At 39.7% G+C, this 17,786-nt stretch overlaps 1 protein-coding gene across 17 annotated transcripts in view; it reads right to left on the bottom strand.

The window, feature by feature from the left end:
* Nucleotides 1-1,230: 1,230 nt before the first annotated feature.
* The window catches only part of LPP (LIM domain containing preferred translocation partner in lipoma), a 670,528-nt gene continuing 653,972 nt past the window's right edge, over nt 1,231-17,786 (bottom strand). For all 17 annotated transcript variants that reach the window (XM_072807809.1, XM_072807808.1, XM_072807811.1 and 14 more), the window contains one exon: nt 1,231-16,521. In XM_072807809.1, coding sequence (XP_072663910.1) covers nt 16,393-16,521 — 129 coding nt within the window. In that variant the 3' untranslated portion in view covers nt 1,231-16,392. The remainder of the gene's footprint in view (nt 16,522-17,786) is intronic.

Here is a 17,786-nt window from a genome sequence, read left to right as displayed (position 1 = left end):
TATAAATACACTGAATCCAAGTGATTTGGCTATTATTCACTTATTCAAAAAACTATCTTATGTCCGGCATCTTTAAAAATGGTGGCTTCTTGGGGTGCCTGGGTTGCTCAGTTGGTAGAGCATCTGACTCTTGGTTTTGGCTCAGGCCATGATTTCAGGGTTGTGAGGCCAAGCCCTGAGTCAGGCTCTGCACTCAGTGGGGAGTCTCCTTGAGATTCTCTCTCTCTCTCTGCCCTTCCCCTCCTGCAACCCTCCCCCAACTCTCTCTCTCTCAGATAAATAAATACTTTTTTTTTTTTTTTTTAATAGTGGCCTTTTGTGTGCAGGCTTCTTGCATCTGTGTTCTCAGATTCCCCCAGCATTAGTAGGCTGACATGTGATGCTGGAGAGAAGAAACCCAAGGCCTAAGTGGGAAGGAGAGATACTCTTTACTGAATTTTATGGAAGACTTTCACGTACTCTCTCTCCTAGTCACACTTAAGATTTAGTGGATAAACCAGTGGACTGGGTTCTCTTATAGACCTGTTGCTTAATAAAAGAAAAAAAATGTTTTTAGTCAATGGTCATGTTGGGTTATTAACTTTATGTCTTTCATTCTCATCTTTAAAATGAAGGTAAAAATAATTCCAGATCACAGAGCTGTCAAAAATGATACAATGAACAGTGAAAGTTTTGAAAATGCTAAATTACTCTCTCAAGTGCCTTCCTTAGTCTTTCTTTCCTTTCCCCATATGTATGCATATCTATCACCTCTAGTAGACTATAGAAGTCTTGAAAGCAGGAATTGTCTGATATATACCCATATCCTTCAAGATGCTTAGTACAAAGCAGATTCTTGGTGTTTGAGAAGAAAACACAGTACATATGAGAAGAAGTGAGGAAAAGTCAGCCAGGGTTGGTGCTAAGTGGAGACCTCCCACCCCCATATGTAGGGACCCATTTGCTTGTATCCAGCTTTAAAGGCAAAAAAACCTTTACTTGTAAGGTTAAGACAAGGAGTGGTCAAGTAATTTTAGAACATGTCCAACCTTAAGATCTTCTGTGCTGTTAGTGGAGGAGAGTGGGTGCCTTCATACTCTTGTTGGCATCATTTTTGCTCTGAGAGGCATTCCCTTCTCAGAAGACCATCTGGAAAGCAAATGATATAAAAAATGAATCACAGTAAAAGGGGTCAGAAGAAAGGAAACCAGGATTATCCAACTCAAAAAGAATTCCACACAAAGACAAGTATATGTAATAAGAAGTTTATTGGATTTCTAAATATAATAAAGGAGATGCAGTTCTTTTACAGAAAAAAAGAATATCATTTTCATATTCATTCTTAAAGAGCATTAGAAAAACATAATTGAGAAAAACAGAAGGTAAATAGAAATGTTTTCATATAATTGGATAATACGTAAATACAAAGAAAATACCCAAATCACTTGCTTATAACAGGTTTTATGCTCTTATTTTCATAAGGAATCATGTGGGTTATTTTGGATGTCAGTGATGGTTCATAATGTAGTGGAGAAATGTGATTTGTTAAGAATAAAATAAGAAAGAGAAACCTATATTTTAGGAATATCATGGCTCTGTCAGTAGCACACATGTGAAAAACGGCATATTCCCTCTAGGTTTTCATGTGGCTTTCCCCAAGTCAAGGAATGTTCTACTGACTAGCAGCTGATCGTGGTGGGGCGATGCTGTACCTCATGAAGTTCTTGTTCCTAGTAGAGAGAAAATCTGGCCTCTCTCTGTCTCCCCCTTCTCTTTTCTTTGTCCACTTGTAAGTACCACTTAACATTTACACAAAACTATCTCTCATAGTCATGGTCATCAGGTTGAAACCTGGACAGAGAGCTCTATTGTCTCTTTCCTTGCATCTATCTTGTTCCCAAGGAGAAAAACCCCGTATCCTAATACTTCTTCTGATACCACACAGAGATTCTTCAACCCTTATCTAGCACTAACATCTGATTCTCTAAAAAATAGAAAATGACTAGTGTTGAAATTGGATAAGGTAAAAACAGAAAACGAACGTCAACAGGAAGAGTAGACATTTTTAGTGAAGAGTATCACTCTTTCTCCAAGGAGCCAACTGGTCTCATAAAATGACAGCTAAAGCAGGGTGGTCCACACTCAAGATTATGCAACAGTAATCTGTTCCAGCCTCATCCCTGGTGTATGTAGGGGGGCTCCTTATATGGAAGGCAGAATGGTGGCTGACTGCAGTGCCATGGAAACCGTCTCCTATAGCTCGTCCCTCCTTACTTCCTTTTGGTGAAAGTGGGTGGGGCAGGAGATAACTTTGTGACCAAGACGACGTCAAGAGCTTCCTTGGAGAGAGGCTAACTGGAGGCATCTCTCTTTCCCAAAGGAGAGGCGTATTCAAATGAACATGGAGCCAAATGACTTAGAAGGAAAGAGAGCGACTTGGCAAGTGTAATTTGCCAGCTGGTTGAGTCAGACGACACATTGAGAAAGATCTTTTTTGGAAGCACGTCCTCCCTTCAACCCTTTTCCTAAAATCATGCACGGTCTACCTCGTCCTATTTCCCTGGACCCTCTCCTACTGCCACACCTGGATAAGAGTCCTTCGGTCTAGGCTGTGCTGCTGCTCCATCAGCAGGATCTGTGCTTGCAGTGCCCATGGCAGAACTATGGAAACAAAAGCCACTCGATAACATATGCTACTATTTTTAGGAGTCAAAGTAAAGATGCTCTAAGGATCTGGCAAGGACATTTGGCCCCCTGAGCCTCCAATCCTCACAGCCAAGACTTTTCTTCCCTTTTCACTGATGTTAGCCTGTGAGATAAAAGGAGGAAAAAAATGTGCTGACATTCTAAACCCACCAATGCTTAGTTTATAAAACACACATATGACGCATATCCTAATACAGATCCTGGGCTCTATTAATTCTCTTAAACAATGTCGGTTTTTTTTTTTTTCTGACTAAATATTCCAATTCCATGCAGCATATACTCCCTGGTAGCAGAGTACAGGAAGCCTCAGCAGTATGCCACCATCCAGTCGGATATAAATATAAAGTGGCTGTATCAGCAAGGAATGCTCAGGGAATGTGTTTGCAGCCTGTTCCACGGTGCCACTCGAGAGGGGATATTGGAAATGAGTGACTTTCTTCCATTTGGCAAGCGTTCCTTATCTTAGCACCTACTCTTCGAGATGGTATGTTTTTGAAGGCTGCACAGTATGACTCTGGGTACCGTGTGTACATACATATGTAGGAATAACGTTTATGTTTCTCAGAATAGGCACTTTTTGAAGGCAGTAAGTCTAAAAGTAAAGTTAATAGAGCCTATATTTAGTGCTCATCTTCTCACTTTGCTGATGTGTATGCTGAACAGAAGATCACAGATTTGAGTCAGTCTCGCAAAGAGGCCGGAGTCGGCAAATGGCTATATTCAGAGCTGGGGAAGTCTTGCCAACTCAACTGTAGCTGTTAAAAAGGCAGACTTGGAGAAGGTGGCATCGTATTTCTCAAAGGTGACGGCACAGAAGGAGAAAAGCCGGTGACAAAGCCATGAAATAAAAGCTCGTGTGTGCAGCTCCGAGAAATTACTATCCTCGGGCTCTGCATCTCCATGTCACGTCTCCTTCATGGCACAGATTTGCCACTCAGAAAGTTCTTTCCCTTCCTTTTTTTTTTTTTTTTTTTTGGGTGCGTCTCACAATTGCACATATTCCCAGCAGAGAGAGAGAGAGAGCCCCAAATCTGCTAAACTAATGATAAACGTGGAGTTTAAAAGACAAAACAAAAACAAAGTAGTTCCCTGCACAGATAACCTGGCAGAAATTAACACGGCGTCCAGCTGTGAAAATTCTGCATCTAAGTTTAAATTTTCACTTAAGGCACATTCAATCACAGGATAATTTTATTCATGCCAAAGGATCAGACAATCAAGTGGCATCTTTAGTTCTGTTTGCTATTTCATATTTCCTGAAAAAGAACAAGGGGAGAATTCAGACTTGGGGGGGCGGGGAGATTCTAACTTTGTTTAATAAGGAAATAATTCTTGGATAATTTGCTTATCAGCTTTCCCAAGAGAATAGATGGGGAGTAAAAGGGAGAAAGTCATTGAAACGTGATTTTGCAACTACTTTGCTACACGTACTGGTGACAGGATTTAACTTCCAGGGTTCTAAGTCTCTTTCCTCAAAGGATGCATCTCAATTCTGACATTTCAGCGCAGTGAGAAGGCTGGTAGGGTGCATACCAGCTTCAACCTAATGAGAGAGGTCTAAGGCACTTTGGCTCTTTCTGGCAATTTCTCCCTGATACACTGATGTGCTTGGCATTCATCTAAAAAATCGGCAGAAGGGTTAGTAAAATGCAAACACTGCCTAAATATCAACTTGCCTTTTACTATTTGAAATTAAAATCAGGCCATTTCTATTGTTGGCATTTAACTGCTAAGAATCCCGTTTCCTCTGAAGTCTGTGTTTGAAGGAATGAAACACGTTGGCAGATACATCATAACCCGGCTATGCTCTTCTCCTACTTCTGGCTTATGGTTCCTAAGTGATCATCAGCTGTCACCCACAGAGAAAAAGAGATGAGAAGGTATTGGATTTTTTCCCCCTTTAGATTTAAGTCTCCCAAGAAAGAAAAGAAAGGAGACATGTATCCAAGAAAAACTAGCTCTCCCCTTTTTGCATGTTCTAAAGCAGTTCAGAAATGGCATTAAATAATTTTGTGAGGAAAGACATCCAGACTTAATATTTACTCCCTTGTGATAGAGTAAATGAAGTTAGGAGAGCAAGTGTGATACTCTCCTCTTGGCAGGGAGCAAGCAGGCGTCTTCCAAGGTGATAACACGATGCATCAATAACAACGGCCCAGGAAGAATCTTTACCCTTTTCCCCACAGATAGAGATGTAAAGAGAGAATCAAGCAGGAGTGATAAATACTTTCGTTTCCACCCCCACCTCAAATTGCTTTGGCATATTTTAAGAGATAAATGGATCCATACAAAATTTAAAGAGCTTTTTCTTTTCCTTTTTGGCAGCCACAAAAATGGGTCAGGTCTAGGAATTATTAATTTCCCGGCCTGAAAAACCCAAGTGTTTTAAAATAAGATTTCTTTTTTTGAAGGATCAGCTTTCTTGGAAGATGCTTGTATGTGCATATGTGTGAGAGGGTGTGCACGCACGTGCACGGGTGTGTGTTTTAAAGACAACGCAATTGTGTTTTCCCTACATATGGAGGACTGTATCATGCAGAATGGAGGAAGGAAAAGTTTTATTCATAATTTTCTTTACATTATGTAAAGGGAGATCAGGATTTGTGACTCCCTTTCTTTTTTTTTTAAAGGGCTGCTTCTTCATCTTCACTGCCTCCCTGCCCTTTTGTTCCTGCTGAGGAGATGTCACAGGTTCTACTCATGGATGTCCCTACCCAGGTGTACTCACCTAGATAATTCTCGAGAGTTCTCAAAATTCTTCTCTCTCCTTTCACCCGCTCTTGGGTGGAGATACTCCATCTATCCTACAAGAATTGCTCTCCACTGCGTCAGCCAGAGCATTGATCAAGCCTCATGGGAAGACAAGGCTCCTTTTTCTAAGCTCTGACTGTTGCCATTTCCGCTAAGGGTACTACCCTGCTGGCCCCGCTGGCACATCCTTTGTATTCCAGGTGTGAAGTGTGGAAAGGAGTGAGAGGCCATTTGTGACTTAACTTGGCCCTCATTAATCCCAGGGAATAAGCAGAGGGACACTGAGAGTGGCTTGATGGATGGTAGCTTCTAGGGAGGGAAAAGCCTAGAAGGCTTATTAGATGAGATCATTTTAAAGGTTTCCTGCAGGAGATTTAACTCAGATGAAGAGAGAACATCTTTCAATCAGTTCACCGACTTTAACTTGAAGCCAAACAACTATAATGAGAAATAGGAGGAAATAAAAACCTAAGAGCACCCATCAAAAGGCACATCTTCCTGAGAGATGCAGCTCAAGGGAAGGAATGGTGGGTTGTTGGTCTGCCATGTAGGGTAGCTTCTAGAATATACACAGTGGCTTACAAGCGAGCATCCTGGGGACAACACAGTACCAAACTCCCTCGAGTAAGCACACAGAGATCACAAAACCACGATGGCCTGGGAAGCCCCATCTGCCAAAGGGCAAACACCAAATAGGGAGGCTGCATTCGGTCCTGCTGCCTTTGCTCCCAGACATTTCAAGGTCATGGGTTGGTAAGGTGGTTGGGAAATGCCTGGTGCAGTGACATACTCTGTGGGGCCTCAATAAATGTGAACTGAGAAGGAGAATAATAGGCATTGCTTACCTCCAGCACTTTCCATCTCTGTGGGGCATAAATCGTAACCCCCGGGAGAGAGACTGTCTTAAGGACCAAGTCGCCTCTGCCCTCTGCCGCATTCGAAATGATACAATCTTGGTTGATATGCTGAACCTCACAGTTCCAGAGTTTTCCCCTTAATGTAAAGTAAACCAACCGTCTCCGGGGAAATTTGCTGCAGTGTGCTTCGGTGGCACAGCTGTTTGTTCTTGGCGGTGGCCTTCCCCCACTGACATCATCACAGTGCTGATGTCGGATCAGATGATAGAATGCCTAGTAGTTTCCCACAGGATGACACAGACCCTGCACGCAGGATGGCAAGGCAGCACCGGGCACACGTGGCTTTGCCACCTGAGGTCTCTAATGGTCTATGAGAACTGCCCTGGCTGCCTTTGAGCAGGGCACACGAGTGTGTGTGAAGCATATACTGTGCTCTGAGGTAGTCTGTGCCCTGAGAGTGGCCACTGGAGAGAGCACTGGACTTGCACGACCTGGCTGTGTCCCCAGATCTGCCACTTACCAGCTGTATCGCTTTTGGCAAGTCACTTAACGATTCTGAGCCTCGGCTCTCTCTTCTAGGATAGGGCTATTAATAACCTTCCTCCCAGGGCTGTTTCATGTGTGAAAGCAGTTTGTAAGCTCTCTTAGGAATTATTATTTTAGAGCTCAGAAAGCCACCCCCAGGTCCTGCCCGGGAGACTGATGACAGATTCTGCCGACAGGGCTCTCTAATTCAAAGCTGGGGAGGGGCACTACCGGCGGTGCATGGGAACCCAGGGTGCTGATGAGAGAATCTGTACACTTCTGCCTAAGACCACAACATAATGTCACCCCTTCCCCCAAGGACGAATTTCCTTTGGCAAACAACAACTGGACAGAAGTAGACTTTCGACAGAACTACTCTCTTTTGCTTTTGACTTCTTCCTTTTTAGAAGTGGAGATCAGGGGCAGGCAGGTTTCAACATTTCAAGGTCATTAGCAGCAGGCCAGGTAACTGGAGTGGACTGTTCATGGGTTGGTCACTGGAGGAGTCCAAAAAGCTACATACCAACTATCGGAACACTTTGTCTTTTGAGTTAGAAAATAACAACAACAACAACAACAACAACAAAATACTCGTAAACTCTAAAACCTGACCCTCAGAAAATCCTTCAGACCATTTTTAAGGATTTTTTAAAAGGTTTTTGTCATCTTTAGCTAATAATGAAGGTTTCCCTTTTAAAGTAATGTGTTCCCAAGATGAAAACAAGTATACGTGGAAGGAAAATGAAGGGAGGAAGAACATTTTACTGTGTACTAAAGATTAGTTTTGTGTGGCACCTGGGAGAAGAAGTCATGAGCTTGTTGATGCAGGTGATGCTTAAGCAGAGTCTGGATTGTCACTTAACAGTGAATTGGCAAGGGAATTTTAACACCAAGTGGAATAGATGATGGCTGGGTCCTTTCCAACTGTTGACCTAAAGTCATAGGAAAATAAGGATGACTTGCTTCTTCTCTTGCAGGGTTCAAAAGACACATGTGTTTGCTCTGAGAGTAATCTGGTATAAAGCTTCCTGTTCATAATGTATGTGCTGGTTTATATTTTGGCAGTCATCCTATCTTCCAATTATAAAGAGGCAAGATAGAAAATAGCAATTGAATTAGATTTCCTCTATGTCTTTTACCTTCCCATTGACCCTGAATATCTGGAAAGTTTTTCTCCTTTAAGGAAATTCCAGAATCCATAATACTTAAAGTAGAGGGTCTAAGGATAGCTTGTGCTTTTCTGTTGTTTCTAGTGCCTTAAATAGTCTCCCTTCAGCGTTTCCACATTAACTCAATGAGTCAGTTCAATATTTCTTACCAAGTTTCCCTCCTCAACGAAGCCCTACTGATGCCACTAGAAAGCAGTACCCTTCTTAATGCTATCGACCTTAGTACACATTGAACCTGTTTGACCTTATTGCAACTGGACTGAATCAAAGTTACTTAGGGGCTGATTCTATTATAGTAATTATTAAATTAATATGAGAAAGGGATGTTGGACTGCCATGTAGGGTAGCTTCTAGGATATACACAGAGGCTTACAGGTTAGAAAGGTTAAAAAGACAAAATAAAGAGAAATACGGACTCCTAAGAATAGTTCCTAATTGATCATGTAGGGAAGCTGTTTGCTTGGTCTAAAGTGTAACATCTTTAGGTACAAACATCGGAGAACAAAAGAATGGAAGTGAATCTCAAAACCAATTAGCAAGTACGTATTTATGTTAAACCTAGAAAGTAGCCAGAACTCTTTTTCTGCATTCAGTATGGGGACATGGACCAAAAAAAAAAAAAAAAAAAAAAAAATGTGTTATTTCTGAGAAGACAGAGACAAAGGAAGAGTAGGTTTAAAGAGACTTTATAAACATTAACCAAGAAGTGGGAATCTCACGGATGGCATACAAGTTAGCTTGCTTCTTGTTTTCAGAATGACTTTAATTTTGGCTACATCAAAAATAGGACACAAAGTAAAAGGTCTGTTTTGTACACATGGAAGATCTAGCCTCATCTGCCTTCCACTCTCCTGAGTCTTGAGTCCTTGGTGGAAATTTCCACATTGGCTATCAGTTTCTTTTGGGTGACTTCAAGTCCATTTACTTTTCAACTCCAGAACAAAGTTTTTCTACCTAGCCTGACCCAAGGTGATTACTAGGCCTCATCAAGTAGAGTGAAATAGAATTAGAAACTATTTATACAACTGTTCAAAGGAGAAGCAGTAGGGTGATCGGACTTGACATCATGTCAATAAATGGGAAACAGCTGAAAGAGTTAGTGATATCTGATCTTGAAGTAAAGATTTAGACATTAGAATCGTTTTTGCAAAGCCCTGCAGAAAAAATTATATGCAGCAGGAGAAAGAACTTTTGTAGAAAAGAGTTGCCATAATAGTAGAATGGACTGCTGGGAACAGTACTACATACTGGCCAGGTCTAAGAAATGAGATGGTGACTTGGTAGCAAAATAACAGAAGAGATTCCGATTCTTAAAAGGCCCATGATTCTATGTTTGTCTGGCAACACCACCAAAGGATGTCAGGGGTCAGCTATAACCCTCAATGCTAGTGTAGAACACAAGACGATATAGCAACATCTGTCTTATTCTTGGTAAATCATTCTACTTCTGGTGTTTAGAAGTGAACTAGAAGCTATGGTCAGTGACAGGTTGACTGAATCCATTATATGGGTTGTTTAATAAGGCTGCCATTTGGGTCAGTTAAATGTCTATCAGAGTTAAATGAGTAAGGTTTTCTCTTGCCCCTAAGTTAATGAGTAGCTTGGAAAAATTTAAAAAGGTGTATTGTAAGGAAAGATTAATGCCAGTATCTTAAATTATTACAAAAGAATTAGCTATAGGTTTTCTCCTCTCTCTAGTATGTATAACTTTTTATTTGCAGAATATTAATTTTTGTTTATAACAAAGGCTTGGAAATAGAGATATGTATTAGTGTGGTTAGACTGTGGATAAATTAAGTAACAATCAGAAACAAAGACCAAAGATTTTAGTAATTTTTTTTATGTGATTTTAAGGGGAAATGTTCATGAATTTAACAAAAATGCATCTTCCATACTTTCCACAAAATAAGCCACACATGCCTGTTGGATAACTAAATAGTGTCTATAACTTTTTTGTACAAGGGGCAGAAAAGTAAAATAGAGAAAGGAATAAGTGTCCTTTTAAAGGAAGATAGGCCATTTTATATTTCTTTCTTTTAAAGTTAGTAAGATAAAGTTAATTTTCTGTGTTTGCAACTAAAAAAGAGAAAACTAGTCTAAATAAGTTATAATTTGGATGTTTAGGGATGGCATTACAGATTAGTGGATGATTGGGTTTCAACAAGAGAACCACAGATCTAAAAGCTTCTACTTACTGTCATCATCAGGCAAGTACTGGAAAGGGATAAAACCTTTCATGAGTGAAAGCAGAAACCTCTAACCTTCAGAGATGCTTAGGGTGCAGTGCGGTGTGCCCAAGAATATGTATCACCATCTTTCAGGCTGAGCATGAGCTATGCCCCTCTCTTGGAGGGGATGAAAGGACATGCATTATAAAGTTCTGGAGTAGCTCTGATCCATGTCGTGGGGCCTAGCAGCTGCTGTCATTTCACTTTTTTCTGACAAGGGAAACAAATATTGTTATCTATAGTGATTTTTCAATACATAGTAAACTTGGAAGCATAAATATTTTACTTGTTCAAACAACTACAATTGCTGATCCCTAAAACCCCTCCAATGTTTTCAGAGTTATACTTTACAAAAACTCTCTGGCCATCATTTTAATTGTAGACTGTCCCTTTTCTTAAATCCCTCCTTTGTCTTCTGAATCCCACTCTACGTGGAGACAGGTTAAAAACAAACAAACAAACAAACAAACAAACGAACAAAAACCAAAACCAAACAAAACTCTGTTTCTGTATCAAAACAACATAGCTACCGAGACTTGGCTAATTCACTTACGTATTGAATTAACTATATATTAAATATGTTTTGCTTTCCTCACACATGACCCTTTCAAAAAGGAAAGTCAATGTAAATCCTGTGAAAACTTAAAGAAAGTAGAAGTGAGAGCAGAGACGCAAAGTAGAAATACATCCCTAGAATTATAAGCTTTTTCCAAACAAATTAAAAAGAAATGGACACAGAGGGCATATTTTTATCAGTACTAGCCAGAGTTCAAAAGAATCTCAAAGCTGAATTTTAACAAGATGCTTTACTGAGAGATCCAGACTTGTTCTTCTCAGGTTGCTTTTTTTGCTTTTTATAAACATACTACAGGCCTGTGAGCTGTGATCTAGGAAAAACTCTGGCACTGACCTACCCTTGTTAAATACTGTGATCCGACTATTAGGATTTAATATTATGCTCATAGGCAAAATGCTGATATGTGTAAAAATTCCAGAAGGATGATAGTTTTTCCTTGCCAGCAGGAAAATTACCAAGTTTCATTAGGAATAAAATAACATGCCACACCACTTAAAAATATGATTGTTTTGTCGGTCAGAATGCTTCGGACTTTAAAAAAAAAATTCTTAACCTAATCTTAGAAAGATCACTTTGCATATAGCTGAGAAAAGTAGGGCAGTCATAAGTGAATTTGCCAAGAACTCTATGATCTGAGTCCCTGATGAAAACTCATTAAAATAAAACTGAAAGACTCTATTATCTCATCTCGCTTTATGAATAAATACAATCTGGAAAATATGCCCTTTTTAAAAGGAAGGGTTTATGGATGCCATATATATTTGACGGTAGTCGTCTTCTTCCCTTAATGTGATCATAATTCCATAAAGATCAGAATGCACTGATATAATTTACTTGTGAAAAATCCAAGCCACAATATCATTAATAGGTAGGATGAAAAGAAGGACAGAATGTAAGAAAGGAGGGCAGGAATGAAAAGGGAAGGAAGGAGAAAAAGAGGCAAAGAGGAAAAGAGGAAGAATTCTCACCAAATCACGGAGCTTTAATCAGATAATTTTTTTTAAGGTTTGAATAAGCTACCCCAAACAACAGCCTCTTGAGAAGAGTTTCATTCTAGCTATCTGTCACATGAATAACAACCTGAAATGTCCACGGTTGTACGTACCACAATGACTCAGAACTCAATCCTGCTCCCAACTGGTTCTGTCCACTATTAAATTAAGACCACAGACAAGCCAAAAAGCTATGACAATTACTAAAAGTAATATGTGCTGAATGGTGGTAAAGGCTCATACTGAAGTCTGCCTTCATTATCTGACTAAGATCAGAGTAAGACCAAAGATAATCACTAAACATCTGAAACACCACCTTCTGGCATAAAAGTGTTCTCTTAATTCAGGAATCCATAAGGTACTTCTCCGAGAGACAAGGAGAAAAGAAACACTATTAGAATACATTAAGATAAAAGAGTTTACATTTATCTGGATTTTGTTTTCTTTTTTGATGAGTGGATCTTGGAAATTTGGGAGATGATTGCTAATGTTATGGACTCTCCACTGGAGTATTCGTAGTAGTGTAGAGATTCTTTACACATAAGGCACACATACATGTTGCTCTCTGATTGTCTCCCACAAAAGTGCACTGAGAGAGCGATCTCAAGAAAGGGACTTCAGGCACATTTTGCAGAGGTACATCTTTTTCAGCCTACTGGTTTCCTACAGATGGCTAAAGCAGGGTATGGAACATGCTGTCATATTTCATTCATAACACACATGTACTGCAGCTCTAGGCAACAGATGGACAATCACTTGTTTAAACTACAAATGTGAAATACTAAGGTAGAATGGCAATATTTCTAGAAATGTCTATGAGAAAAAGAAGCCTTTCCAAGCCAAGAGGAGTGGTGAGAGGCTGGGAGGTCACACCAGTGTTTCCCTGATCTCCCTAGCAGCTGCCATAATTTCCCCGACACCCTTCAAAACTTGATGATGGAGGGATCAGGGGGCAGCCGGCACAGATTTGACAAGAGAAGCCCAAACCATATCAAATAGAAATAACACTGTTATTCATGGCTGGTTCACATTAATAGGGTTTTTACTAACTAGGAAAACTGTTGTTAAGTTGTGTTTTTTAGAGTCCTGTCTATATTCAATAAACCCTCTTCTAGAGCCCCATTGTAAAAGTGCTCTCTTTCTTCCTCTGAACCCAAATAAAAACACTTGTTTAAATGTAGTTAGAGTTTTATATACTTTAAACATCACCATAAACATCTTTGCAGAATCTTGTGTGGCGAGAAAACAGCGTTAGTGTTAACTGCTGCATTAGTCAGCATACAGCCAATGACATAATTTTGATTTGAGAAGTTGCCCCTACAAAAACAATTTATCAACGACAGGAAAAAGAACCCACATCTTTGAGCTGCAGAGATGTCCAGCATCTCAAAGCCTTGATGTCCTATGTTGGGACACATGACTTAGTTTTGAGTTTAATGCTATTTGAGTTAAATGCAATTTTGCTTGCAAATAAGACTCCACATTGAGTCAGTGTGAGCTAGGGATCCTGATAGTGAAGAAATTTGATTTTGAAACCATGTGCAGAGCCCATGACATAGTGGGGTTTTTTTCCTTTTCCGTGTCTCTCATTACACAGAATTACCAAATATTTATGTTCTTGACAATTTTTTAAAGCCTGTATATTTTAACAAACTTTCTTTTATAAACTCTGATTTTTCTATTATTTATGAATTTAAATAATAATCAAGACAATATACTCAAAGACAAAAGAATTATAATTGTTAAGGTCATATCATCTTTCTGTCTCTGTTATAGGCAAAATTTCACATAACTAAAAGAGTAAAGAGTGATTTGGCATTGTTTCAACCAAATGATTAATAGAAAAGACAAGAAAGCAATATAAATCATATACTTAAGAAATCCTGGACTAAAATATGTAGGATCCTTTCCTTATTATACCTTGTGAAAGAAAAGAAATCTAAATCTAGATATTTCTGCATATGTGTGTGTGCACATTCATTATTATAAAAGTATAATAAGTCTATATTAAAAAGAGATTTATTTTAAAACTCTTTGGTAAAGATACTCTGAGGTTATGTGATAAAAATGTACTATAAAGATTGAAAGCAAGCAATATTCTGGCAATGCCACAGTGATGGGTATGTGACAGCATTTTCTTATAACTTTCTCTTTAAAATGTTTTGGCTTGTAAACATTTAGTTACACGAGGACTTAAATGTAACAAACAAGTAGAATGTCATTGCATTTTTATAGTATAAATATTTCATACATTTTCCTCTTTTAGCAAAATTCATAATAATATGACTGCTCTTCAAGAGATAAAATCCATCTCTCAATAAATTGGGCTTTGGGCCTAAACATGATTTCCCCCGAAGTATTTCATAGAAAACAAACTGCTGAAGCCATTCAAGCAAATTACATTCTCTTTCCAATTGTCTAAAAGTCAGTGCTCTTTGAGGTAATCAGCATGTCTGATCTTGGATTTGGAGGACAGAAATTCAGAAGTAAGTTTCACTATTGTATCCAAAAATTCACATGCTGCCCAAAATGAATCCCATTGTATTTCACATTAAGAAAAATATAAGACCAATGATAAGAGTAGCAAAGTAAGGGGAAAAAAACAAAGTTTTCCAAGAAAACTTTGCAAAGCTGTAACTTTGGCAGTCACTTTGGGTGACCAAGGCAAAAGAGCCACAAATTAACTTAGATGAACTAGTGACCATAGGCTTAAGAAGTTCTTGTTGAAAAAAAAAAAAGAAAAAGAAAAAGAAAAGAAAACAGAACCATTTTTACAATCATTTCTGCTAAAGTAAAATAAATGTAATTGGCGTTCCTGAGGCATGGGGTATAAATCAAAACATGCACAAATAACTTTTCATTTCTGTTCTGAGCTTTAAAATAAAAAATTAAAGTAAATGTCAGAAGAGAAAATCGACTTTATCACTTTATAATCATGAAAAAGGTATTTGTGGACTCAGGGAAGGGCGCCTAAGGGAATGTAACTCTACTTGTTATATTTGATTTCTTAAACTGGGTGTTATGTATACAGGGATTCATTATATTATTATTTATATTTTGTGTCTATTTAAAATACTTCATAATTTAAAAGTATATACTTGTGGAAGATTTGAAGAAACGTTTAAGAAATCTCAATCCAAAATATTTGATTAGTTTACAAAATGGCAACCTGCCGTTACAAAGATGGGTGTCTCTCTTTAAAAGAAACAAGTCAGAACCCACTAGAATGGTTCTGTAGTTGGCAAGCAAGTGTTTCAATGCCCAGTAAGAGTTTGAATAAAGATTCCAGGCAGAGACTCTGCATATTTTTAGCTCAGAAAAAAAGCAATTTTTTTTTCAGCGATTGTCTTTGAAAGTGTGGTGTAAACGTCACATCCATGATAGGACAACATCTCCCCATGATATGCGATTTGAGTTGCGGCAGGATTACGGTAGTAATGAAATGGTTTCACATTTTTTTCAAGCTTTCCTGTCTTTTTAAAGTAAACTAAACAAAACTACACAATTTTATTTTGTGTGCTCTGATTTGCAGTTGTCAGGCAAAAAGGACCTGGGCCTGGGGGACAAAAAAAAAAAAAAAAAAAAAAGAATAAGAACAGTTCTTTACAACCATCTTCCTCCAGAGAAAACTCAACTTTGGTGGTTGTGTTTGGATATTATTAAAAAAAAAAAAAATGGCAGTATTTCGGAGATGAAAAGTGGGACAGTATTGGAAATGTTACGTTCCAGAGAAAACAAAGTTTGTCTGTATTATTACCTAGGTGGCATGGAAAAGGAAATTCTGAAGATGGTGTTGTGGGATATTAATAGGATTTTCAAAATACCCCCCAAATGCTTTTTTTTCCCAGCGTGTCCCACTGGTAATTCCTTTAGAAAAAAAAAAAGTGAATTTTGGCTCTCTCTCACCAATATCTGTTTACAAATGAGCCCTGACCACTGGTCACTAGAGATTTTGAATTTCCAATCAAATTAGGTTGCAAATTAAATTGGGGCTTGTTTTAACCTATGTAATTTACAGCTTAAATTCTTTGTAGCTTAACACACGTGGCACACCTTCCCCCCACCAACCCCCCAAGGGGCATGGCTAGTTTAGAGCAACAAGATGCGCTTTTCAAAACACAGAGAAAGAATGGCTATCCTTTCTGATCCCAGGCCACGGGGAGCTGATAGGATGGGACCTTCAAGCCTCAAAGCACCTGTGAGTCGGCCGACTCACCCAGGAAAAACTGTGCGACAGCAAATACCACGCTAAAAAAAGCCATTCAACCAGATGAAAAGTGAGACAAACACAGGGATTAAAAGTTAAAGGAATGCAGAAGTGAATGGGATGGAGTATAATCCGTGCAAAAATGTGGAAGTCCTGGGGAACAAAGGCCCATCGAGGTCCTGCATGATTAAATGTGAAATGTGTATTTGGTGAGAACTTACAAGAAAAAAAAAATCTCATCATCTATGTGCTTCTAAAGAAAGGTTAATATTAGAGGAAGAACAGAGACTATCCCACGGCTTGATTGCCTTTCCTGTATTTTCCCATTTCTTTTCTTATCTTTTTCTTGTGTTTCCTTCTTCTCAGCGCCACCAACTAACCAGCTAAGCAGGCGACCGTATTTAAAGGTCGGTGCTGGCTTTGGCGGTGAGCACCCTGATGCGGGCAGAGTTGCAGGTCTTGCAGAGGATGTGTCCGTCCAGAGGGTAGCAGCCTTGGTTATCTCCTTCGGACAGGAGACCGCCACAATCCTGGAAAGACAGATGCAAGGGATGTGAGTGCAACTGGAAACAACGTGCGTGAGGACTGCGCTCCTTCGCTTGCCATTTGAGGCCTCCACAGCATGGCCACTAATTCTCCTTTCCCGTACCATCGGCCCCCTCTGGTCCTTCCCCAGGATACAACACCCAATAAGAGATTTGGGGACATAAATACACACGGGGTAAAATGACACCCCCCTCAGGTTGCTTCATAGGAAATGCGAGTCCAAAAAGAGAAGAACCTGAGGATCTGGGAGCCCCAGGTACTGGTTTTGTTTTCAGCTAAGCATTGAAAACAGCAAGAGCAAGAGAAAATAAGACAAGAAGAGATCCCTAACTGCTAAGTCCTCTTTGCCCTTTATCATGAGTCCAAGGATCTCTCAAAAGGAAAGCACAGGTGCAGGGACAGAATTCCGCGGCTGTTTCTGGGCAGTGGCAAAGCTGTAGAAGGCCTCCTTCCAAGCAGAAGGGCCGAAGGGCCCGCATTACGCTCTGCATCCTGGTTCCAGCTGTAGTGGGAAAATAAAACCCTAACGTGTGCTGGGAGTACTGCTTTGCTGCACTTTCTGAAGGAGACAGTGTGGTGTAGAGGAATGTGTTGGAAGGGGAGATAGCCCACCCCTACACCCATGGGGCATCCCTTAGCTCTCCCTCAGTGTCATTGAAAATAATTCCTCATGTCCTACCTCACCAAGGGTTGGGAGGATCAAAGAGGAAAATGAATGTGTTTCGAAGTATTTCGAAACAAATTAGAGGAGCTACAGAGCTGTAAAGGATCAAAGGACCATATGACTGTCCTTCGCACCTCTGCAGCTCCATTTTGGAAAGTGTCAAGTAACAGCCAGCCAAATTTTGGTCCTTAGTTTGGAGAAAATGGAAGTTTCTTTGCAAAGGAAAACACAGTACTTCATCTGGAAGTGCGTGCCCTTGCTAACTTTAGGAGAACTCTTCTAAAAGGCCACCACCACTGCATGCCCTGCTTCTGCAGTCTACAAAGAGAGCAACAGGGTCACTGGGGCTCATGTCTGCATTTGACTAACAATGACATGGAAGCTCAGAAAGGGTATCGCCTACAATACCCCAGCAGCGCCAGTGGCTGCAGGAGTCAGGCTTCCCAGAAGTTGGCTTTGCACAAATGAGCAAGCAGATATTCTGCAACTCTAGAGGCATTTGGACACTGAGCAATGGAATTAGATGAACTCTTCATTGCAATAAAGAAAGAAGGAAACTTCCTAAATGATATGGGTGTAACTATT

This window comes from Canis lupus, chromosome 31 (assembly GCF_048164855.1).
Source record: "Canis lupus baileyi chromosome 31, mCanLup2.hap1, whole genome shotgun sequence".
NCBI classification, from domain to species: domain Eukaryota; kingdom Metazoa; phylum Chordata; class Mammalia; order Carnivora; family Canidae; genus Canis; species Canis lupus.
The sequence above is the reverse complement of the archived record's forward strand: the minus strand, read 5'-3'. Positions and strand labels throughout refer to the sequence as shown.